At 41.9% G+C, this 26,319-nt stretch overlaps 1 protein-coding gene across 3 annotated transcripts in view; it reads left to right on the top strand.

Moving 5' to 3' along the window:
• Usp54 (ubiquitin specific peptidase 54) overlaps positions 1-25,600 on the top strand; it is a 100,675-nt gene extending 75,075 nt beyond the window's left edge. Inside the window, exons 15-22 of one of the 3 annotated variants that reach the window (XM_085828398.1) lie at positions 699-832; positions 3,762-3,929; positions 7,915-8,034; positions 8,891-9,086; positions 11,737-13,133; positions 17,602-17,720; positions 21,734-21,920; positions 23,503-25,600. In XM_085828398.1, coding sequence (XP_085684524.1) covers positions 699-832; positions 3,762-3,929; positions 7,915-8,034; positions 8,891-9,086; positions 11,737-13,133; positions 17,602-17,720; positions 21,734-21,920; positions 23,503-24,044 — 2,863 coding nt within the window. In that variant the 3' untranslated portion in view covers positions 24,045-25,600. Of the gene's footprint in view, positions 1-698; positions 833-3,761; positions 3,930-7,914; positions 8,035-8,890; positions 9,087-11,736; positions 13,134-17,601; positions 17,721-18,380; positions 18,421-21,733; positions 21,921-23,502 lie in introns of those variants that run through there. The other 2 variants (XM_085828400.1, XM_085828399.1) reach the window with 2 other exon arrangements.
• Positions 25,601-26,319: the final 719 nt, after the last annotated feature.

The following is a 26,319-nucleotide window of genomic DNA, read 5'->3' as shown; positions in this document are numbered from 1 at the left end:
TCAAAGGACACAATGCTTTTAACTCTCTTAGAAGCTTGCTGTTTTTCTGTTTGCGAGAGTTTGTGAACCTGTCTGCCTAGGGCAGGGATTTCAGGGAGACCAGCCAGGCTTCCTCACCCTCGCCGTGTTCCCTCTTCTCTCCTCTTTTTCTTTTTCCTTTTCTTTTTCCTTTTGTTTTTCTTTTTCATTTTTCCTCCTCGTCCTCTTCTTCCTCTTCTTTTTCTTTTTCTCTTTCTTTTTTCTTTTCTTTTTTTGAGACATCATTTTTCTGTAGTCTTAGTTGGCCTGGAACTCACTTTATAGACCAGGCTGGCCTTGAACTCACAAAGATCTACCTGCATGCTGGGATTAAAGACATTTTCCACCATATTCCTCCTCAGAGTCTTTAACAAGCATAAACAGAGAATTTACCAATCAGTACAATGTATATTACAGAAGCTGCCTCCCTCCCTCCCTCCCTCCCTCCCTCCCTCCCTCCCTCCCTCCCCATTCTGAGAGGAATTCTTATTGCTTAAGCCTGGTAATCCTAGGCTGAGTTCCCTGCCTCAGCCTCAGGAGTATATGCATTATGCTTTTGATCCATGACCCTTGGTTCCCGAGTTTTTATAATGTTTGCTTTCTGTTTTGAATTTGAGTCTTAGAAATGTTGTTCGAAGCCACTGTTTAAAACTTTTTATACTTTGGATTCTCTTTTGAAGGGATCAAAGCACAAAGAGGCCTGTTGGGTTTGTCCCTTCTTGGCGTCATATTCCAAAGTCTCACAGCAGTAGCATCCTGGAGGTAGACTGTACAGCACCCATGACCAGCTGGACAAAGACTCAACCTCTCTCAGGTAAACAGGATTTGGGGAACTGGATTTGACCACCAATTCTATTTGGGAATTAACTTTATTGAGTATACTTCAACTAGTTGACAGTTGTTTGAGAATTCCATCAAAATGTATTGTGTGTTAGAGAGCTAGCTCAGTAAATTAGTGCTTGTTTTTGTTTTTTTTTTGTCTTTGGTGGTTTTTTTTTTTTGTTTGTTTGTTTGTTTGTTTGTTTTGTGTGTGACAAGGTTTCTCTGTATAGCCCTGGCTGTCCCAGAGCTCACTCTGTAGACCAGGCTAGCCTTGAACTCAGAAATCCACCTGCCTCTGCCTCCCAAGTGCTAGGATTAAAGGCGTGCGCCACCATGCCCGGCAAGTTAGTGCTTGTTAAACACCATGAAGACCTGAGTTCATTTGCCAGCATGCTGGGGAGGCATATTCATGGAGCTCACTGGGTAGCCAGCCAGAGCTGGATCAGCAAGTCTGAGCAAGTCTCCTACTGAGAGAACATGTTTTGAAAAGGAAAGCTGATGTACCAAGGATAGTAGTCAAGTGTAACCCACACCTACCAGTGAGTACACATACCCATCCAAGCATGCCCACCTGCAAGGGTAAATATGGAGGCTGTTCTGCTTCTTTCTCTCAGTTTCTCTGGTTTTTGTTTTCCATGGCTTGCCTGAATGCTTTAACACTGGGGAGAGTTTTGTGGAAATGAAGAGGAACAGAAATAGAGTGCATGATGGTAAAAATGGTTCCATTCTTTACAAGAATAAGTCCTAGGGCTTTTCTTCTTATTTCCTTCTTATTTATTTCTTGAGAAATAAATTCCTCGTGATATGTGTTGTGAACTGTGATACAACGGAGACATGTGGGCGAAATTATGAATTAGCAATTGAAGTTTACCCACCCCTGCCTCAGTGTCATAGTCTTATTTACCAGTTGATTGGTAGTTACTGAATGGTCCTGACAGTTAGGTGGAGAGGAGTATGCGAGAACAGTAAGAAGAAGGTTTGCACTTGCTGCTTTCTCCATCTGTGCAGATTGAGAGTTTTTCTGGGTATAGTAGTCTGGGCTGATATCTGTGGGCTCTTGGGGTCTTTAAGGCCTCTGCCCAGGCCCTTCTAGCTTCCATAGTCTCAGATGAGAGATCAGATATAATTCTTATGAATCTGCCTTTATATGCTACTTGACCTTTTCCCTTGTGCTTTTATAATTCTTTCTTTGTTCTGTATATCTTGTATTTCGATTATTATGTGGCAGGGAATGGATTTTCATTTCTAATCTAATCTTTTTGGTGTTCTGTAGACTTCTTGTACCTTTATAAGCTTCTCTTTCTTTAGGTTAGGGAAATTTTCTTGTATGATTTTTGTTGAGGATGTCTTCTGGGCCTTTGAGCTGGTAATCCTCTCCTCCTATTCCCAGATGTGACTCGTCCCACAGTGACCTGATGTGTGGGGTGTAGAGGGTGTTGTGTTAGTGGGGGTACCTTTGAGAAGGGGGAGGTGGAAGGTGGAATGTAGGGAGGACTTGCATGAGGGAGTACTGGGAGGGGAGGAAGTACTGATATTGGGTTGTAAAATGAATATAAACATACACACATATATCTGAAGGCATGAACTTGCTTAGGTATGTGTACTGACACTTGCTAGGCAGAGAAATGTATAGAAGCAGATAAGCTTGAAATATTGGTTAACTTAAAGTGAAGGACTGGCAGAAACTATGCCTGCTTCCTGGTTTAATTATATACTGTCTTATTGTTCACATTTAATGTATTTTATGTGGAGTAACATTGCTTTAAGAAACTTGTGAGTGTGGATGAGCTGACCACCCCTTCCCTTCCCTTCCCTCCCCTTCCCTTCCCTTCCCTCCCCTTCCCTTCCCTTCCCTCCCCTCCCCTCCCCTCCCCTCCCCTCCCCTCCCCTTCAGAAAGGCGACACCTTTTCAGGATAATAAAAATTAAGTCTCATTGTTTGCCCTGTTAGTCCTCAGTTCTGGATCAGCTGGACAGAATAGAATCTTCTAATAGGATTTTCAGCAGTCAAAAGATAATTTAGCAAAATGATGACAACACTTTTTTAGTCACATATTCACATGTGAGGAAGTGGAAATTGAAAGAGAGAGAAAAGTGACTAATTTTTTTTTTTTTTTTAGTACCAGGAATTGAACCCAGGAGTTTAGGGGTCATATATGTTAGGCAAGTGCTCTGTCACTGAGCTATATCCTAGCCTCCTTTTTTGCTGTTGTTTTGGTTTTTGAGACAGGTTCTCTCTTTGTACTGGCCTGAAACTGAATATTATAGCTCAGTCAGGCCTTGAACTGATGGCATCCTTTGTTTTAGCCTCACATCACATCACAGATTAGTACCACATCTAGTGCTTTCTGAGCCTAGGTCTCCCAAAGTGGTCTAGGCTGGCTTTGAATTTATTCTATAAACCATGTGGGTCTTGGGCTTTTTATCCTCTTCCACCACCATCTGAAGTAGCTGGGGTCATGGGCCTGTGGCAACAGTCCCAGCTGAATTTAACCTACTTGACTTGAAGTCAGCTCTACCATTTGCCATTTATGTTTCCGTTCTGTGTCTCAGTTTTCTTTTCTTCTAAAAAGGATAACCCATGTCCCTTTTACCTTATCACTTGAGAGAAATAAATGAAGTAATATATGTAAAAATGTTTTTAAAATTGTTCTTAGTATATTGAAAATGCTTAAAACATATTAGGAGTTATACTGTTACCATTCATGAAGTATTGAAAATATACATGTTGTAAACATCATCATTATTCGTGGGCTGTGTTGCTCTCTCTCTGAGTCTAATAAATAATAAAGAAAAGGGATCTGAAACTAAACCGGAAAGCACGAGCTCCAAAGGGAAAATGGCATAGTGACCATCAGGTTAACAGACAATTCTCCTTGACTCTGGAGGGGTGGTAATTGATCTTCTTTGCTTCTATCTCAGATGGGGAGGTCACCTCTAGAAGTGAATTGGATGAACTACAGGAAGAAGTGGTCAGGCGGGCCCAAGAACAGGAGCTGCGGAAGAAACGGGAGAAGGAATTAGAGGCTGCTAAAGGCTTTAACCCTCATCCCAGCCGCTACATGGATTTGGATGAACTGCAGAATCAGGGTAATTGTGAGAATTAGGCTGTAGGTAATGGGGACAGAGACAAAAGGCAAAACATAGGATCCACACCTGCAATATTTGATTTTATCTCAGTTCAACAGCTGTAATGAGAGCTAAGCTTTGAATTGAGAAGCTTATTGATTAGAGAGAGCGCTACTTCTATGAACAGCCACTAAAGCCTGGAGGTCAGTGGCTAGAGAGACGTCTTAGTGGTTAAGAGCACTCACTGGTCTTCTAGAGGACCTGGGTTTGATTCCCAGCACCCATGTGGTGGCTCACAACCGTCTGCTTTTCCAGTCCCAGAGCATCCAGTGCCCTCTTCTGGCCTCCACGGGCACCAAAAACACACGAGGTACACAGACATATATGTTGCAAAATACCTGTAATACACATAAAATATTTTTTAAAAGTTTTAAGCCTGAAGGTTAGAGACAGTACATTATTGCATTATTCAGGGAAAATGTTTCCATAACATCTAGAAAATATGTAAGTAAAACAAGTCTTAATTGCGGAAGCACAAAAGCATGGTCATCTCTTAACATAGTGTTGCAGCCTGAGCGTGGGGCAGTGAATGCGTATGCCCGGAAGGCTCTGTCTGAGCTGGATTCCCAGTCGTAATATGCTAGTTTTGTTTTCATTTTTGGTCTTAGGGTTGAGGTTGTTCTCCAGCTGGGGTTCTCCATTTGTTGCCCAGGCAGGCCTTGTACTCCTATCCTCCTGCCTTAGCCTCCCAAGTGACTGGGATGGCAGCTTTCTACCACCACACCCATCCATAAATAACTTTTTGATCCTATAACAGCTCATTCCTAAATAAATCTTAGATAATATACATAGACTTAAACTTCCCCAACTCCCTCATATTGGTTACTTACCCCAACCAAAAAACAAATTAGTTTTAGATTGCCACTACTGCCAAGAGACTAGTCTTGGAGTTTAACAGCTTGAGGTAATCTTCTTTCTATAGGCTTTGAAAGATTTACTTAAGTTTTACTTTCTCTAAAGTGAATGCGTTGCTCTTATTACTCAGAAGCTGCTGATGAAACAGCATGAAGTCTAGGATCGAGTGCCCTGGACTGGCTGCTTTTTCTGAGCTCCTTCCATATTTAAAGCAACTTTTTTGGGCTAAGTAGTCTCAGTTAAGGAGAGCTTTTCTTCTAACCTTACTGTGGTCTTTTCTGTTCTTTTTTTTTCTTTTTGTGATATTGGAGATTGAACTCAGGGCCTCCCACTTGCCAGGGTCTCTATAGCTGAGCCAGTCACCTGCCCCCTACTTTCTTTTGATTCAGGACAATTTTTGTCTTCTATTTCTCACGTTATTTGTTGCACTTGTTTCAAAATGGATTTTAAAGCTTGGTGTGGTGGCACAGACCTTTAGTTCCAGCACGTAGAAGGTAAAGCAGGGCAAGATCTCTTGAGTTCAAGGCTAGTCTGGTTTACAGAACTAGTTCCAGGAGAGCCAGCGAAGAGAAACCCTGTCTCAAAACCAAACCAATCAACCAAGCAAACAGACAAAACCAAAAAGAAAAGGGCTTTAAAATTTCAATTCCTCTTAGCTGTTTCTATACTCAGTAATCGATTTTTCATTTTGAACTCAAGTCTTAATAGTTTGTTCCAGTTTTATATTGTTCTGTGTTTGTATGTTCGTATGTGTACAGGTGCACATGTATGTTTGAGTGCATGTGGAAACCAGAGGACATCCTTAGATGTTGTCTACCTTTTTTTCTTCATTTCCTGGGATATGTTCTTTATTCTGGAACCTAACTGAGTAGCCAGTCTGGTTGGCTAGTGAACCTCAAGGGCACATCTATCTCTGCCACACCAGTGCTGGGATTATAAATGGACACTCCTCCTACCTGGCTTTATTCAGTGTGTTTTGGGAATGAAACTCAGGCCCTCATGCTTGCAAGACAAATGCTTTATCACTTCAGCTTCCTCCTCATCCGTTTTACCTCCCCCCCCCCTTTTTTTTTTTTTTTTTTTTTGGAGACTGGGTTTCATCACTCTTGAGCCTTGGCTGACCCGGAGCTCGCTTTGTAGATCAGGTTGTCCTCACATGTATGGTGAGATGACAGGCATGTGCCACTATTCCTTAGTTTAAAGTTTATATTTCTACTGAAAGAGGGATCTTGCCATCTTTGACCTTGTCCTTTCCTTCCTCTCTTAGTGACACCACGCATTAGAGTTGAACAGGAATCCTGATCATTGTGTTTCATTATCAGTTTTTGATAAGCTCTGGTATAGCTTCATCAAAGAGAGTACAGCCTGGAGTGCAGAGATTCTAGATGATTAAGATTTAAATATGCTATACTACTCAGTAACTATAATTTGCCTAGATCTTTGTAAAGTTGAGAACTTTTACATGCTTGGTCTCAGAAGTGCTGGGATTATATGTGTATACTGCCATGCCTGGCCCTTCTTTTCCCTCAAGCTACCACCTCTAATTCTAGATGTTTAGACTCAGTTGATTACAATCATAATGAAAGAACTTTGGGTTCAGGACTGGGAGAAATCAGAGATGTAGAGATGGGATAGAAGTTGACTACCAAGGTTTTCAGCACCAGCCTACTTTCCACTGTCTTTGCTTTCTAAAAGCTAACTGCTGTAGGAATTGAATTCGTTATGGTTCTGACAGAGCCTTTTTTACCATAGACATCTGTAGGTGAATTGAGGATAAAGCAAGGGTGTTGTGATGAAGAAAATAATTCAGGCTGGGCAGTGGTGGCACACACATGCCTTTAATCCCAGCGCTCGGGAGGCAGAGGCAGGCGGATTTCTGAGTTCGAGGCCAGCCTGGTCTACAGAGTGAGTTCCAGGACAGCCAGGGCTACACAGAGAAACCCTGTCTCTAAAATCCAAAACCAAAACCAACCAACCAAACAAACAAAAAACCCAAAAACCTTAGACTTTTTATCCCAGTTCAGTTCATTTTATTTCTTTTCTGTTGTTTTGAGATTTTGAGATACAATCTTATTATGTAGCCATGAAGTATCTGGCTTCTACCTTGCTGTATAGCTCAGGGATCCTCCTCCTTCCACCTCCAGAGTACTGGGGATAACAGGCATGTGCCGTCATACCTGGTTTGACATTTCATTCTTCCAGCCCCTGTGACCATGTGAAAGCTCAATGTCAAGTCCATTTGTAAGTAAAGTAACGTTATCACTTCCTACCAGCTTATGTTAGAGATGACTAGAAGGTAAGGACATCTGATGCTCCTTCACAAAGTGTCTTTCTTTACTGTACATCTTAGTCCATTCATCTGTCACTGTTCCTGGACTCCTCTTTTGTATCTCCTTTGACCCACATGCACTTTGGGAGTGGGAAGGAATACTCTATGTTGTTATATGAGAGGTGGGTCATCATCTTTTTAGAGATGGATACTTTTGAGGCATGATCAAGGTCAAAACTTCTCATTGCTAAAGAAAGGTCAGTCCATGTGACAACAAATGAAGTTCAATGCTATGGTAGATTTATTGAAGTAGAAACTGTAGACCACCTCAAGCCCGAGAAGTGTACTGACAGCAGCATGGTGAAGAGGGAATTGAAGCTATATGAGAAGTGGCAAGGGTGATGTTCCACAGAATCGTAAGCCATGCTTACAGCATGTAAGCAGTAAGTCTGGGGTAGCTGACAGTTGACAAGGTGTGTCCTGATATTTTGTGGTGGCAGTTCAGTTCTAGGCACAAGAGTCCTGTTGCTACTATGGACAACACTTGGTTCTTCCCTTGAAAGGACGTATTAGAGTTGGGATAGTAGTGTGGCAGTCAGATGTTGTTCCCACCCCCACCTTTTCCTGGCCTTGGTTAGATTTCAGTTAAGGCAAAAATGGATGCCTTAGTTGTTCTAAAGACTTCTTAATAGCAATGGGCAGGTAGATAAAAAGTAGGCCAGTGGCTTAACAACAAGGATCTGTGTGTCCCAAAGAGAAGAAACAGTACATAGGAGAAGTTGGAATTAACTATAATAAAAATGAAAGTGCTGGCCCTTTCAGGGAGGAGTGACGGCTTTGAAAGGTCCTTGCAAGAGGCAAATTCAATATTTGAAGAGTCGCTGCATCTGGAACAAAAGGGAGACTGTGCTGCAGCTCTGGCTCTGTGTAACGAAGCTATCAGTAAGTAACTCAACTGCTACTGGCTATGGCGTTTCATGACTAACTCCACAATAGGAACTACTGTTGTCATGCAGATGGCCATAGGGACAGTTTTTAAAGTCTCTTGTGTTCCTGGGGAGGCCAATTAGCTATATATTTCAAAATGTACCTGGTGGTGTCACTGTGGTCTGTGGACATTTAACTGGAACAACCTCAACAGGAAACCACAGATGAATTCTAACCCAAATAGTTAGACTTCAGATATGAGGTTAGCCTACTCTTTCTCTAGTCCCTGACTAATGAGTAGGCAAACTGAAGAAACTGGCTCTGACTCCCTAGGTAGTAACTTTTCATTGTAATACTCTATTCTTTTTGTTCTTCTCCTGCCTTTCTGGTATGCAGTACCATACTGTAACAGCAAGGGGCTCAGGCTAAGAATTGGTACCTGACTCCATGAAGCTGTGCTCTATAAAGACAGGTGCAGGTTTGGACCTTATTTTTTTGTCATTGGCCATCAGAAAGGGGGAACTGGGAGCAGAGTGTGGAGACCGGAGTCAAACAGGTCAGTGAGAAGACGAGAGTGGCAACCTCACGTGCTAGTTTATCTTTCTGCTCTTTAAGTTTTGTTTGATTTTCTTTAGTGTTTTGTTTGTTTAAGTTTTAATTAATGTGTTTGGCCTCCTGGCTTTCATGAATGTTTCCTGAACCAGAGCTGGTTCTGCGCTCTTGACAGCACATGCACAGTCCATGCCTTGCATTCCTGCTGCTACGTATTTTGTTTTACCGCCTATCTTTGCTTAGTTTTAGTTTAGTTTTTGTTCTTTTATTTTTGTTTGTATTTTGTGTTGTTTCTGCTATATTTTCTTTTGCATTTTAGCTAAACTAAGACTTACCCTGCATGATGCCAGCTCTAGCACGCACAGCAGAGCCCTAGTCGATAAGAAGTTGCAAATCAGTATTCGAAAAGCACGAAGCCTTCAGGATCGCATGCAGCAACAAGCATCATCGCAGCAGCCGGTGCAGCCCTCAGCCTCTCTCCCATCACAGGGGGGCGCCCTCCCTCACCCGACAAGGTAGAGCTTGAGAACCACATTAGCTTATGGAGACCAGGGGAGGCAGTGTCCATGGGTACTCCATAGCAAGAGCTCTTCTCTTCTTCACTACCAGGGAAAAGAGAAAAAACCTTATACGACTAAGGCTGTCTTCTCTAAGATCAGACACACAAAAGCTTATTTCACAGATGGTCCTTTTCTTAATAATTCCTAGAAAGAAGCAAAAAAGTATAAAATAACAAGCTATCCAAATTTCCTGGATTTGTGTAGCAATATGATTATTATAGTTGTATTTATTATGTTCTTAAACATGGAATCTGATTGTACCCTTCGTGTTGTTGTAGTAACTGTTTAATTTGGGATTTCATATTTACCATCCTCACAGAGAAAATAACCAGTTTTTCTTACTTTGATTAAACCGTAGGGAAGAGACACAAAGATTTTCTTTGTTTGCTTCTCTAAGGTCAGGACAAGGAGAAAGTCCCAAGAGGTACTGGGATAGTTCCCACATTTTAGGGGTATAAATATAACTATAATAAAATCAGATAACTTTTTCTCTCTGCGCGTGTGTGTGTGTGTGTGTGTGTGTGCGCGTGTGTGCGCGTGTGTGTGTTTTCCTGGGAATAAAATCCAGGAACTTGTATATACTATACTACTAGGCAAGCGTTCTACTAGTAAGCTACACATTCTCTGCCTCCCTTGTTTGTTGGTCTTTTAACCATTAGCTTCACTATGCTTGTTAACATTTTTGAACATTTGCCTTGGTTCAGGTCAGAGGCAAGCATTTTCTGTTTTATTTATTACAATTACCTGATGAGATAGTAGCTGCTATTGAGCATACTTTCTAAATTAGGAAGCTTGTAGAGAGGATAGTTACTTAGTTAATAAGTGGTAGAAGTATAGAATTCAGATACAGATCCATTTTACTGTCAATGTTGCATCGCTCCCTTTCCTCCTCCCCTCCCCTCTCCCCCCTTTTCTAGACTAACTAGGCTCTGCAATGCCTTGAACTCCTGATATTTCTTTTTGCCTCTGGAGTGCTAGTATTTCAGGCCTCTTAAACACTACTCAGGTTTATTCAGTTTTGTGGACTGAACCCAAGGCATCCTGCATGTTGGGCCAGCACTCTACCAATTGAACTACATCACTAGGCCCAGTTTTGATTAAATTACCACAATCATGTTGCAAGAGTGACTGGATGACTAAAGCTATAAACATTCGGGGTATATAGATTCATATTATCTAAGATGTCTTGAGACTAAAAGTAAGTCTCTATCTATCTGTCCCTGTCTATCTTTTATCCATCAGTCTCTGCCTTTCTTTGTCTCTCTGTCTTTGCTTCTCTCTGTCTCTGTCATTCTGTCTCTCCCCCCTTCCCTTCCTTCCTTCTTCCACTTCTTCCCCTCTGTCTTTTTCTCTTTATTTTTTGAGATACGGTTGCTTAGCTGGCCTGGGACTTGGTAGGTAGACTGTATAGGCCTCAGACTTACTACAGTCTTCCTGCCCTTGGTTCCTAAATGCCAGGATTAGAGGTTTGCACTGCCATACCCAGCTCAGATTTAATTTTTTTCTTCTTTCAGATTTTGGAACACTCATATAGACGGGTTGAATACCCTTAGCCCTAAAATCTGAAGCCTGAGATGCTTCAGGGTTCATTATTGTGCCCATGCCTAAAACAGTTGGGGTCGAAGCACTCCAATTATGGATTTTCAGTTTCTTAATTCTTTTTTTTGGTTTTTCGAGACAGGGTTTCTCTGTGTAGCCCTGGCTGCCCTGGAACTTACCCTGTAGACCAGGCTGGCCTGGAACTCAGAAATCCGCCTGCCTCTGCCTCCCTAGTGCTAGGATTAAAGGCGTGTGCCACCACGCCCAGCTGTTTCTTAATTCTTATCTGAAAAGGAATTGGAAAGGTTGAAGTTTCCTCTCAGGATGAATTTTTTTTGTCATAAATGTAAAACAGTGAGAATCATGTCCTGACTCCCCCTCCTCACTATTAAGAGAACCCTGTTCTACCACTGTGAAGAGACATTTGAATGAAGAATGCAGTGATAGTTGATGTCTGTTTACCCAGGAGTCCAAGTCAACTTGCGTTCTGTAGTCGTCTTCGTTTTGTTGACTGAGCTACCCCATAGGACCCTAGGGTAGCACTTCTCTCTTTGTACAGCACCCAGGACTTTTGTTGTATAGTGTGAGTGGCTTTTAGACTTCTTTCTGTGGAAGAAGCAATTTTTATCTTTTGTTTGTTCTTTGAGACAGGGTTTCTCTGTAGCACTGGCTATCCTAGAACTCACTCTGTAGACCAGGCTGGCCTTGAACTCAGAGATCCACCTGCCTCTGTCTCCTGAGTAAATGAGTGTGCCACCACTACCTGGCAATTCTTATCTTTTTTAATTTGCAAGTAGAATGTGATTGGAATAGGACTTTGCAAGTAATAAAGATATTAGCAAACAATGGACTTAATAACATATACAAATTTGATGATACTTTCTTTTCTTTTGTGAACCTGTAAACTATTGGTTTTGTTTGTGTTTGTCTTTTTTATTCTGTTCATCATATCTGTGAATAGCTAGAAGTGGAATTGAATAAGTAGGGTTTTTTTTTTTTTTCCGGAGGGGGGGAGATTTATTGTTAGTCAAGGCACGGTGTGACTGATTCTCTCCATTTGTTTCAGTGAACAGCCTATCACGCTCCAAGTATTGTTAAACCAGGAGGCACAGCTGGAACCTTGCAAGGATACAGAGCTTGGGGCCACTTCCTCTTTCTTCCACTCACCTGCTTCCTGCCCTGAGTTACACTCATCACTCATCCCAGAGTCACCTGTTTCATCTGTTTCACAGCACAGTCCCCCTGGGACATCTTCCTTGAAGCTTCTGACGTCTTTTGAGGTGGACAGCGTCAATCACTCTGCATTCCACAGGCAGGGTTTACCTAAAGCAACAGGTAGAACTGAGATGAACTCTCAGCATGAATGCCTGCCATTAGATGCCCTTGAAGATAGGCTCCAAGGCCACAGGGAGGACAACAGCGGTTGCAGCAAATTCCCACCCCAAGAAGGAAGAGACATAGCTCAAGATCAGCTGTTCGAAGGAAAAAAGAATCCTGTTGGTATATCCATGGGGATGCCTTGGTCATATTCAACAGGAGAAGCCACTTCTGAGAGAGTTATACATAGCCTAAATAGTCCTTCAAGTTCATCAGCTCAGCCTAGTATTCCCCCTTACAGTTCCTGCCACCCCATCATGTCTGCTGCTTCTTCACCTGTGCTTCATGCTACTGACCCCATGCAGAAACCTAACCAACACGTTCAAGCCCAAAGTCTCCAGACTTCATTGACTTCAAAAGTGGTCAGAAGCAGTGAGGAGCCCTCTAGGCTAGAGTTCCCCAGTACAAAAGGACTTGTCCGCTCATTGGCGGAGCAATTCCAGAAGATGCAGAGTACTGCCACGAGAGATGTTATAGGTTCCCAGGAGAGAAGTTTGCCAAATGGTCTAAGGAAGAGCTCTTCTCCTTCTGACTTCATGCCTCCATTATCGCAGGGTCCAGGAAAAGAACACGGTGGCTGGGTAAAACACCCCCCTTCTCCAGATGGCAGGGAAAGACTGCCCTGCTGGGAAGAACCTGCAGCGCATCCTTCTCTTTCCATGGACTCTGGGCTTCCGCATGGTGAAACCTCGAGGAGAGGACAGCCCAGGTTGGCTGAGCCAGATATATACCAAGGAAAGCTACCCCAAGTAACAGATATTAGGTCCAAGGAGCTGGGTAGTAGTGTCAATTTGGGGACTTCTTTGCCTTTGGATTCTTGGGTAAATGTCACAAGGCTCTGTGATTCTCAGGTTAAACCCAGCGCCCCTGGGCCAGGAGTCAAGTCCTCCTCCCATGATTCCCACACACGTGTAACCTACCCAGAACGAAATCATGTCCTTTTGCACCCACACTGGAACCAAGACACAGAGCAGGAGACCTCTGAGCTGGAGTCTCTCTACCAAGCCAGCCTTCAGGCCTCTTCTCATATTGGCTATTCTGATTGGAGATCACAGGATGTGGCCTGGCAGCCACTTAGCCTAGCAGGTAAACATAACCGGTGCTAGGGACATGTAAAAACTGAAAGCCAGAGAACAAGGTCAGAAGTGGGGGTCGTGTTCTGTACAGTATCGCTAGCTTACCAAGAGGCAATGAGACCTTTAGCTTTCCTCATAGAGCCTTCAGGACAAGGGCTAGGCAATTGCTTTTTTCTTGGTCAGAATTGAAATTGGGTTGGAATTATCACTGGGAGAGCAATTCCCTCCCTGTAAGGAAATGTAAGTGTCTTGGCTGGTGGGCTCTACAGAATATAGGGCAAAGAACTGCTTCACAGGTCTTTGAGAGTGAGTCATGCAATATGGGGAAGGCTGAGAAGAGTCTTCTTTCTCTGTGTTTTAGATGTTAAACTAATCCAAGAATCAGGCTTCATGCTCATCTTGCAACAAGGATAGCTACACTAAAGCAAGTCACTATGGCATTTCCGATTTTACCAAGCCAGCAATATCAAGACCTTCCCTGGTTCTTTAGGGCCTGCTGTTTATGTTTCCTGGATATTAAATAGAGTCAAGAGTTGATATTAAGATATTAGTATGGACTTTATAATAAGGTTTACTAAGTACTCTTTAGGGATATAAGACAGGTTACTATAGAAAATTTAATGAATGAGGAGAAGCTGGGGTATACTTCACTATGCTTTCTTCTAATGTGAGAGAGAATATGCAAGCATTAAGTTCAACTTAGGTGTTTTACAGATAATAGTACCGTGCTGTTGAGGTGCTTCAGTGAGTGAGGGCGCTTTCTGCGCAAGTCTGTTGACTTGAACTCAGTTCGCATGGTCTACTTAAAGGTGGAAGCAGGCTAGAGAGATGGCTCAGTTTCGAGATTGTCTCACCATGGTATTGAACTCATCATGTAGCCCAAGCTATCCTCAAATGTATGGGGGATCCTCTTGCCTCAGTTTCCCAGAGTATTAGAACTCAGTGGAAATATGACACTAGCTTACCACAGCCAGTTTTATGTTCACTTTCTGGGCATTTAGCTTGCATGTATGTCTACACACCAGTGCATTCCTTGTACCTGCAGCCTAGGACAGGACATGGCATCACCTGCAACTGTAGTCACAGATGCTTGCAAGCCACCATGTGGGTACTAGGACTCAAACAAGAGCAGCCAACTCTCTTAACTGCCCACCACATCCTGTTTTAAAGTGTTTCTGTCACCTTCCAAAGAACTCTGATCCAGCAGTGGTCCTATGCCTCTTGTCATTTATCCCTCTCCCTAGTCTAAGTAAGCACTAGTGTTTCCTGTATACACTGATCTCTTCTGAACATTTCATACGAATGAGATTAAGCAGTGTTTGGACTTTTATGACCTGATTAGTTCTTACATATTAGTTCCTGAAGAAGTATATAAACTCTGTTTTTGTTCTAGATTTTAAATTTTCTAGTACTTTCAAGTTGCATCGAAATAATTTTAACCATGTTTAACTAAGACATTAAAAGTAGCTTTTGTTAAGAAAATTTCAGGCCAGATATGGTGTTGTACTTGGAAAGCAGAGAGAAACAGATCCTTTTGTGTTCCAGGCCAGTCCGGTGTACACAGTGAGTTTCAAGTCAGCCACGCTCACATAGCAAGACTGCATTTCTAAAAGCAAGAAAAGAAAAGAAAAATTTTAATGTATTAAAAAGAGTAAAGATGAATGTTACAATTAACCCCGATTAACCCCAATTAACCCTGATTAAACCCAATTCCCGAGGTGCCTAGTACCAGACTTGGATTTGACAATTTCTTAGATGTTTTCTAAGAAAACAGATACTGGGTGGAAAAAGATAAACTGCTACATCAAAGTTAAGAATGTTTGTGATCAAAGGACATTATAGACATATAAGTATGTATCAGCAGTAGCGCATATAGCATTAGCATGCAGGAGTCTGACTTCAGTCGCCAAGATCATAGAAAAATAAAATTAAGAAATGATATTATACGGGACTGTACAGATGGCTTAATGACTTAGAGCACTGGCTGCTCTTACATAGAACCCAGGTTCAATTTCTAACACCACATGGCAGCTTACAACTATTTGTAACTTCTGTTCCAGGAGATTCAATGCCCTCTTTTGGCTTTTGTGGCTACTGCATGCAAGTGCTACACAGACATATGTAGACGTAACATGTATACATTTAATGAAACAATATAAAAGATCAAACAAATTAAAATAAGTATTTAGTGTCTGTATATATGTGTGTGTATTAGCACAGGTGCCCTGTTCAATGGACAACCTACAGCAATTGGCATGTGTGTCTGTGCCCCACATGTGTGCAGTACCTGTGGAGGGCAGGAAAGGGAGTCATATTCCCTAGAATAGGAGTTACAGATGGTTGTGAATTATGAGTTGGTGCTGGGAATTCAACCCAGGTCCTCAGTGCTCTTAACTACTAAGCCATTTATTAAAAAAAATTTTTTTTGATACAGCCTTATGTAGCTCAGACTGGCCTTGAACTCCTTTATCTGTCTGCCTCTACCTAACAAGTACAGATACTGCAATTGTATACCACCACACCAGGCTACATTTTAAAATTATTTATTTGTTGGACAGCCTTTTAAAGTCAAAATTCCTGGGGGCTGGTGAGATGGCTCAGCCGTTAAGAGCACTGACTGCTCTTTCGGAGGTCCTGAGTTCAAATCCCAGCAACCACATTCACAACCACCTGTAATGAGATCTGACGACAGCTACAGTGTATTTACATATAATAAATAAATAAAATCTTTAAAAAAATAACAAAGTAAAAATTCCTCCCAGTCAGTGGTGGCACACACCTTTAATCCCAGCATTTGGAGGCTAAAACAAGTAGATCTCCCAAGTTCAAAGCCAGCCTGGTCTATAGAGCAAGTTCCAGGACAGCCAGGGCTATACAGAGAAAGCCTGTCTCAAAAAACAAACCTAGCAGGGCGGTGGTGGCGCACGCCTTTGATCCCAGCACTTGGGAGGCAGAGGCAGGTGGATTTCTGAGTTCGAGGCCAGCCTGGTCTACAGAGTGAGTTCCAAGACAGCCAGGGCTACACAGAGAAACCCTGTTTCAAAAAACAAAAACAAAAAACAAAAAAACAACCAAACCAAACCAAACAAACAAACACCAAGGTGTGGCTCAAGATGTTGGTGTTTTCCGAGTTTACATGTATATTCCCTCTTTCTACCCTCTGAGGATTGAACCCCCAGTGTTTCATATGTGTTAGTCAGGTGTTATACAACTAAACAGTATAGGTATAATTTTTAAAGCTCTCAGATGAATCAGTACTATTATGAGAACCAATGCATTAAGTAACAGGAAATGTGTTAAGTAACACCATATCTGGCCTGAAATTTTCTTAACAAAAGCGACTTTTAATGTTTTAGTTAAACATGGATAAAATTATTCCTTTTGGGGGGGTTGTTTCGAGACAGGATTTCTCTGTATAGCCCTGGCTGTCCTGGAACTCACTCTGTAGACCAGGCTGGCCTCGAACTCAGAAATCTGCCTGTCTCTGCCCCCTGAGTGCTGGGATTAAAGGCGTGTGCCACCACACTCGGCTGATAAAATTATTTCTATGCAACTTGAAAGTACTAGAAAATTTAAAATATAGAACAAAAGCAGTCTAAGTACTGACATCAACAGTATACTTAAGCACTCTCTCTCTGTATGTGTGTACATATATCATAGTATCATATCCAGACATGTGTATGCTATACATACATGCATGCATACATACATACATACATACATACATACATACATATGCACCAAATGTAGGTCAAGGGCAGGTACATTTTCATAAGACGTGGGGCTTCACATATCCAGTTCAAAGCAGTATTGATGTTTGATTATAATTTAAGTGATTGTAAAAAGCTAGGAGTAAGTTGTGATAACAGAATATTACACATGCTAAAAATTTCTAAAGTGATCCTGCTCAGAGAGAGAAATTGGGAGGGTATTCAGAGCTAAGAAAATACTGTGCTTAACCTTGAGAGATTTGAGTTTCAATTCTGGTTAAAACACCATCTCAACCAAACTCCGCAACTCATTTCCCTATTACAGCAAAGGAAGGAGGTTTGATATACAATAACTATGGTCATTTAAATTCTGAACCAGAGATAGAATTTCCTTCCTTACCACACTATGTTAGAGATCATCACTCTGTCACATGGTTTTCTTTATAGATTACAAGTATTAGGCTTGATTCTGAAAACAAAGCTCATTTTATTCATAAAAGAGAAATGTTGACGGCTGACGATATTCAGCTGACTGTCCTTACAGCTCCTTTCCTGGAAATGTCTTCAGTAGTTTTGATTTTTGTGACCTATAGGAATTTATCCATATTCTGAAATTTGGCGTTTATAGATTCAAGGACCATGCTTCTCCACTGAATTCAGAGATAGATGCATGTTAATTACTTAATGAGAGAAAACCATGTTTGTTCTTCCAGGTCCAGATTCTAGAGGAGAGGCGGCTTCAACTTGCTTTTATGTTTTCCTCCTTAGGCTCTGCAGATGGCATGGGAAGGAGACTGCACTCAGCCCCTGGGCTTGATCTCGCAAAGCCTCTGACAGCAGAGATGGAGCATGTTCTTTATGAACCGAGCACAGTGCCTGTCTCTCAGGTATCGGCTTCTGGGGCTAAGGTGCTGGACGCACGTGGTGTGCTAGAGAGGAGGGCTTACAAAGGGGCAAGTAAGTGCAAGTGGTGCTGGGTCAACAGGACAGGTAGCATGAGGCTGCAAGGAGTGCGAGCTGCTGTCTCACCTTCTCTCCAGCTCAGTGCACAGCTGAGTGCGCTCCAGGAAGTTTTAAATCGAGTGAAATGTGTGAACAAAAAAAGAAAAATGATTAAAAACTCTCTTTTTTGAGACTTTCTATTTTATTTTTACTTTATTTTTGTGTTTTGGTTTCTTCTGAGACAAGGTTTTACTGTGTATGTATCCCTGGCAATTTTCTGATTCACTCCGTAGATCATGCTGGCCTTGAATTTATGGTGCTATCCTGTGTTTACCTTTAGTCTTTGGGGACTACTGTCACTATTATACCCAAGGAGTAGAGATCAATCAACAAACTCAAATACTGTATTGTTGGCTAGGTTTATAGGTAGTCTACTTTTCTGAGAATGTTATATCCTTTTCTAAAACAAATTGAATTTTCATTACTATAAAGGCCAGAACACAAAGCAGCCTGCTCTGAAGCTTGTCTACCAGATTAGTTGGATAAAAATGTAAAAACAGGTTTTATTTTGTTTGCTTTATTATTATTGTTTTTATTATTTTCAGGGTCTCATGTACTCTGGCTAGTAGAACTCATTATGTAGACCAGGCTGGACTCCACAGAGAACTGCCAGCCTCTGCCTCCAGAGTGCTGGTTTGAGAGGCATGTACCATTATACCAAACTTACTTTTTATTTGCAGTACCAGGACTGAACCAGGACCTCACATGCTGGGCAACCCTTCTATCACCTAACTATATACATAAACCCCTTAAAATGGTTATAAATACATGGTATAATTAAAAGGTTCAATAGGATGCATATATCTCCATCCAATTTCCCTCCCAAAAAGAACTCTAGGGTTACTGAGTGTAGTAAGTTCCTAAATGAACATTTCTTCTTCCTTCTCCTTTTCTTTTTCTCCTTTTTCCTGTTTCTACTTTTCCTTTTCTTCCTCCTCATCTTTCCTCCTCCTCCTCCATCTTCTTTGGGAAAAGGTAATTTCCCCGGCATAGCATTTGTTCTCACATATTTTCAATGCATTTAATTGAAATATTATTTTCCCAAGAGAGTTGGCTTCTGTCTAGTGTATCATACAATTATTTATTGATTTATTGATTATGCTTTTCAAACAGTGTGCTGAATGAGTGATCCAGTGTCTGGTTTCATGGAGCATTTAGTCTACTGCAGGGACAGATAAACACACAAACATTTATAATGGATGAAATGCTAGCTGCTATGAGACCATCCTAGAAGAGGTGAGATACCAGGGAAAGGGTCATTGAAAAAGAACAGTGAGTCTGCCAGGCACCTGGAACTGATGCTTATGTTCACTAGATTAAAAGAGAATAATTGGTATGACAAGACTAGAAAGTCTAATGAAGAGAAATCATAGAATTGTTGACAATGATAGGAAGGACTATAAGCAGGAGTCAGATCATGGAGTACAGAGAATTCTGTAGGTCACACAGGGGTTTGGGAGAATAGAGAGAAGTAAAAAATTGGAGAGTCAGGAAGTAAAGGCAAGATTGGTGCCTGCCTGCACACAGGGGAATGAGAAACCAAGAATGATATTCATGTCTTGTGGGTTGGTAATTATGTTTGGGAGAGTTAAATATACTTAAATTTGGGTATTCACTACTGGAAATAGCTGCTTAGGTCTGGATTTGAGACATACGGGTTAGAAGTAGAGAATTGGATTGGGACTCCTTGCTCCTGAAAAGAGGGGAAAAGATAGGAAGTGGGCTAGTACATACTTGTGAAGAGCACCATATTTAAGGTGGTTCTTTTTTCTGAAGAGGCTTAAAACTACAGAGAAGGTGGTAAGAGGACAAAGGGGATGCGGTAGTGTATTCCACTAGAAATCTTTTCTCTGTGACACTTCCCCAAATATTAGGAACATAGCTGATGATATAACACACAGTCTGCCCTTGAATGGCTTGCAGCCTATTAAATGAAACTAACTAGACTGGCATATAGATTGATGTATTATTTACTAAGTACTTGCGTTGTTCCAGATGTTACAGATACTGACATTAAATGTATTCTACAACAGGAAGCAAGACAATCATCAATAAACAAATGGTAGAACCCAAGGTAGCGATAATTATGATAGTGAAGAATAAAACAAGTCAAGGAAATAAGGAGTTAAAGAGGGGATATGTTTCTTTGGGGCTGTTTTTGGTTAGGATAGTTAAGAGGTAGTGAGAGGAATTAACATTTGATCATAGATTCCAGTGATAGGAAGTTTAGGGCCATGACACAATATCCCTGGTAACAGAAAAGCAAGTGTCAAGGCCTGATAGAGGATGAGTTGGTGTGTTTGTGAAACATCTAGGTGAGAGGATGCTTGTCTATAATATTTATATTTGTGAGGTTGAAGTTGGAGGGCTTTTGTTTGTTTTTAAACCTTTTTAGTGGCTGGGTGGTGGTAGCAGTGCATACCTTAAATCCCAGTAATCCAGAGGCAGATGCAGGTGGATCTGTGAGTTCGAGGCTGGCCTGGTCTACAGAGTAGTTCTAGGATAGCCAGGGTTACACAGAGAAACCCTGTCTCAAAAAAATAAGACAAAAACAAATGAAATTAGATACTGGAGTTACAGACAGCTGTGAGCTGCCATGTGGGTTCTGGGAATTGAACCCAGGTCCTCTGGGAGAGCAGCCAGTGCTCCAAATCCGTGAGCCATCTCTCCAGCTCCATGAGCCATCTTGCAGCCCTGAGGCTGGAGCATTTTATGTTTGAGCCAGGTTACATAACAATATGCTGTCTCCAAAATAGTAAATTAATAAGCAATAAGAGAAAAAAGAGTGTGTGTAAAGAACCCAGGGACAATAGTGGATTAATGCAGAAGATCAGCTATGCTGTCACATGGTGTTTCATGATACAATTAAGCAAGTAGCAGGAGATGGGAAGATCAGACTAAGGCTTCTGCCATGGTCCAGGCAGATTTAAATATGAAATCCATATGTAGAAGTATTTATCTCTTTAACCATGATGAATGGGAAATAGGAAGTTAAGGGCAAACCCAATATTTTTATGTCTAAGTAACTTAGAAAAATGTGGTAGTAGTAGGAGGAGTTTGGTAAACTTTATTCAATTGTGAATGTTTCACCGTCTTTGATAATAAATTAAATATTTCTGGGTCTTTACCACAAAAGTGAGTGGAGCCATTGGCAGACCAGAAGCAACTGGGAGTAAGAGTGTGACCTACAGAAGAGGCAGCCGTGGACTAGAGCTGTGGCAGGGCAGAGTAGAGTCCAGTTCTGTATCTCAGCAGGTAGTTTAGTGCCCAGTATAGATTTTCAGCCTCCTAGTCTGCTTAAATACCTTCCTGCCTCCCCTCCTGTCTCCTTTCCTGTCCTCTGTCTCCTTTATTTTTGGGGTGTTAGGGGAGGTTGAACCCAGGGCCTACTCTACAATTGAACTTAAATCCACAACCCCTGTTTGTTTAATGCTTGTGGTTTCTTTTCTTTTTTTTTTTTTTTTTTTTTTTTGAGATATGGTATTGCTTGTGTAGCCCAGACTGGCTGTGAACTCACTATGTGGGTGAAGCTAGTTTTAAACTCAAAGCAGTCCTGCTCAGTCTTCGGAGCACTGATGATTATAGGTGTGTATAAATCAACACGTTCAGCTCTGAGCTCCTATTTCTAAGTTTCTATGTCAATCTCTTTAATTGTACAGTGAGCATTAAAGTGTTTGCTAAAGACCGAAATGGTGGACCTAGGATGGTAGACGTGTGAGGAAAGTGGTAGAAGGAGAGAGTCTTAGGCATTTCCTAGGAAGGCCCCCTGTCTGGAAAAGGTGTGTTGTACTCTGATTCCTTCCATTCCCTCCTGCTTGCCTCACTGTGTTTATCCAACCACATCCTGCCATGTTAACCCTCATCTTTGTGTTTTTTTTTTGTCTTGTCTCATTATAAGGATTCATCAAACGTGAGGAAAAAGACTTTGGAAACCGGGCACCATTGTTCCAGCTCCTCTTCCCTCCCTGTCATCCATGATCCTCCTGTATTTCTCCTTGATCCTAAACTCTACCCTCCCCAACCACAGTTCCTGTCCCCAGATGTCCTGATGCCCAGCATGGCAGGGGAGCCCTATAGACCCCCAGGTAACACCCCCCAAACTAATATTATCTGCTAAAATGTCATTCTTTTTCAGGGTCAAATCAGTATACCTCCTGGGAAAATGAGGTGTCCCAAGGTGGACTGAAATAAAAGACACGAATTATTGTTTTAAGATCAAGGACTGATGTTCATGAAGTATAAGTAAATAATTTTTTAGATACCTTGCTTCACTCCTGAGTGTGAACCAACCTGTTTGAGTCATGAAGGAAAAGGCCTTGAAGTGATGAAGTGTAGTTAATGCACTCTTCGGGATCCCCAAACTGACAGTGCCATCTCTTCTAGCTAGTTTTCTCCCCTGTTGTTTACTAAGTCTCAGCTGAGAGATGATGTAGGAGGATATAAGTGAATGGAAGACTGGGCAGACACTGTACCTTGAGAACATGTCACATGTATAGATCCAGATCATCCACAGGAAGATGACAGCACCTTTCTGGCTTTCATTGACCTCCATGGAAGATGTTCTTTTTTTTAATCCTTATGGGTTTAACTTATATTTTAAGTCTCTGGTTTTCAGTTTGAAAGAGGACATACTACTTGGTACTTAATGGATGTTGGACAAAGATTCTTTGAAACATTATATAGTGTACAGGTCAGTCCCTTCTATCCTCAATAAAGAATTATCAGCCCACAATGTCACAAGTACCATAGTGAAAGAAACATATTGAAAATGATTTTCTTTCTATATGTGTATAAGGTAAGTGTGGATGAACAAAAGCAGAGACCTCAGAAATTAAAGGATTTAAGTAGAGGCCGTCTAACAGCAGTCAAAGTACCATGTCTTAACATGGTAAGCCAAGTGGCTGGGCAGTGGGGGTGCATGTCTTCAATCCCAGCAACTGAGAGACAGAGGCAGGCGGAGGCCAGCCTGGTCTACAAACTGAGATTCAGGACAGCTAGAGCTACACAGAGAAACCCTGTCTCAAAAGAAAACACAAACAAACAAAAACAGAGAGAGAGAGACAGAGACAGAGACAGACAAAGAAAGCCAAACAATCCAGGCAAGGTTGGTCTATGTCTTTAATTCCAGCACTCAGGAAGCAGAGGCAGATCTTTATGAGTTATAAGCCAGCCTGGTCTACAAAGTAAGTTCCAGGACAACAAAGACTACACAGAGAAACCCTGTCTCGAACTGCCCTTCTCTCTCCAACCCCCGCCCCCATGAATAAAATATAAATCTTAGAAAAAGAAAAGCCAAGTGGAGATTTTGGTGTAATTGCTATAAAAGTTTGCAAGGAAATTGTAAATAGATTTGTACATGAGTGTACTTGTTAGAGAAGGATTGTTACTGGAAGTAGTTATGGCAATATCCAGGAGACTGTTGCATTTCCCTAGGATAGAAGAGGTTGATTTTGACATATTTAGGAGTAGTTAGGGTTAAGGGTATACCTTAATGGTAGAGTGTTTGCCTAGCATACACAGGTCCTGGATTCAATCCCCAGGACTGGGGAAAAATTAAAATATATACATATTAATCAAACCTAGGTTTCTTCTTGGAGGAGTTAAGGGTTGGGAAATAGATTTCTTTTCTAAAGATGCTCAGTGTTTGGGTTTCTTTTCTCTTCTTAGGAACTTCAAGGAGTGTCCACCAGTTTCTGGCTATGTGTGACAGGGGTGAAACTCCCCAAGGGGTCAAGTACACAGGAAGGACTTTGAACTACCGAAGTCTACCTCATCGTTCCAGAACTGATGCTTCCTGGGGACCAGGGTCAGAGACCAACCAGCACATTGGGGCCAGAGTCCTAACTATGCCAGCACGCAAGCCTCAGCTAACCTACACTGCCACACTTCCAGAAAGACACCAGGGCCTTCAGGTTCCACATGCTCAGTCCTGGGGGAATCTTTTCCTCTCATCCTCCCATCCTTCTGCTGTTCACCCAGGGTCCCCACCATCCAGCAATCTTCATGTACCCCTTAGGTCAACTTGGAATTCCGGTCCTGTTCTGGGGTCCCGAACACCTGGTCCACGAAGAATAGATATGCCCCCAGATGATGACTGGAGACAGAGTAGTTACCCCTCCCAGGGCAGACATAGGAGACCAGGAGAGGAAAGAATTATGTTTGTTCTATCAAATGCTGCTGGAAGAGAGCAGAGCAGGGTGAGATTTTGACAGCACAGCAGGTGGTAAGGGTCACCCTAATCTGTCTCGGAGCTGCACCTTTATCTATAAAACTGTACGGTGGCGCAGTGATACCTTCTTTCCTGCCAGTTATGCTAGTCTTATCTCAACATAGACTTGGCCATTTCATTCCAGGCACCATATGCCTGTAATCCCAGTAGTTGGGAGGTAGAGGCTGGAGAATCAGCGTTTCAAGGCTGGAGACTGTGGGGTAAAAAGAGACTGTTGTTTTTTGTTGTTGTTGTTGTTGTTTTGTTTTAAAGAACAGAACCACAACAACAAAGAAGACATTGATTTTTTTTCCTAAGGGTGTTTGCTTCTTTGAGAGGGAATATTTGAAATTCCAGCTTTAGAGTTGGGGATGTAGCTCAATTGGTAGAGTGTTTTTGTAACATGCACACCACCCATGGTTATTCCTTAGAAGTATGAAACTGAGCATGGTGGCGCACAGCTGTCATCCCAGCACTGGGAGGCGGAGGGAGAAGGATCAGAAGTTCAGGTTCATCCTTGGCTACACAACAAGTTCTAGACCAGTCTGGACTACTTTAGTTCTGGTTCTTTTAGCCCCATCTCCATCAGAGCCCTCATCTTCTGGTCCTACTATACTTACACTCTTTGTTTATCCACCTGTCCATATTACTTAACGTTCTTTCTTCTCTATTTCCTATCAATGGAAAAGGGGTCAGGATTCTGACCACGTCGTCCTTAAGGGAAGCCCAACTGCCCAGGTATTATGGCCTGTCAGCCTTCCTTGTGACTCAGACTTTAGGCCTAGAATGTGGAGCTGCCAATATACTGTTTGCCCTTCTGAACAGATGGAGTTGGGCACACTAACACCCCTCCTGTCCTTAGCAGCAGAGCCATTACTACCACTTGCTCACTCACCCTTGTAAACTCTCAAGAGTCAGCTAAAGTATTTTAGGGCAAAGCATACTGGTTTTGTAAAGTATTTTTCATTAATAAATCTATAAGATAGTTGTATTTAATCTCTTGTCCTTTACTTTTGTATGTCCTTGCTCTTTTCTTCTGGGGACGGGAGGCTTCAACATTTATATGAAATGGCTTTGACCAAGTGAAAATGAATAGCCAAAGAGGAGTTTAAAAATACAAACTCACCAGGTGTGGTGGCGCACGCCTTTAATCCCAGCACTCGGGAGGCAGAGGCAGGTGAATTTCTGAGTTCGAGGCCACCCTGGTCAACAATGTGAGTTTCAGGACAGCCAGGGCTACACAGAGAAACCCTGTCTCGAAAACAAAAACAAACAAACAAACAAAAAAACCCCAAAACAAAACAAAACAAAAAAACAAACTCACTGACGGAGTCAACATATCCTTAAATAAGAGACTTTCCCTCTTGTTATGGCTGTTAGCATGTTTTAACTATCCCTCCCCTGCCTGGGACACTCAGTGCATTACATTCTCCATTCCTCCCCTTGTCTTCTGGGCATTCAAACCACCTTGACAAACTCACTCCCAGTACAGTACCAGCCTTGGTGCCTTTCCTCTCTGCATTCCAGGTGTGTGATGTGCCTCCAATCCTTTGCTCTTCCTATTGCCTTGCTCCCTTTCCTTTCCCCTTAAGAGTCAGAATATCTCTGTGATAATGAGAGCTATCTTCACCCATGACACACTCCCAACAGTCTCTTTCCTTTGAAAAGTCTTTTGTAGTGGCTGGAGAGATGATTCAATGGTTAAGAGGACAAGCTGTTCATGTATCGGACCCAGGTTCAGTTTTCAGTACCACACAGTGGTTCACAATATTTGGTAGCTCTAGTTCCAGGGAATATAATCCACTCCTCTGCCCTCCATGGAGACTGAACACATGTAGTGCACAGACATTCATGCAGGCAAAACACATAAACACACAAAAGAAAATAATTTGGAAGGTTCCCTTTGCAAAGAATGTCTATTGGGTTTTCCCTCCTTATTTATTCCAGATCTTGGTCTTACTGATGAACATAAAGAAACAACAGATGCTGAGAAAGTTGCCCTCCTAATCACTGAGGACAGATTCTGAGAACATGTGTTACTGAGTAATAAGATACAGAGGGCTTTCTTGTTTCATCCTGTTTGGATGCTATAACATAGAGACATGGGCCTTAGTAGATATGTTGGCCCCTGAACCATTCAACACTGCTCATGTCATACACACAATTCTATCTTTTTGTAAGAATTGCAATGACTGCATATGTATGAGGAGGACACATGAAGGCTAGAGTAAGCTGTACTAGTCAGTTCTCTTTTAATACCTTTTGTGCCCTGTGGT

Source organism: Mus caroli, unplaced genomic scaffold (assembly GCF_978045245.1).
Source record: "Mus caroli unplaced genomic scaffold, Mus_caroli_1 scaffold_12, whole genome shotgun sequence".
Taxonomy (NCBI): Eukaryota; Metazoa; Chordata; class Mammalia; order Rodentia; family Muridae; genus Mus; species Mus caroli.
Note: the sequence above shows the minus strand (reverse complement) of the source record. Positions and strands in the feature narration are given on the sequence as shown.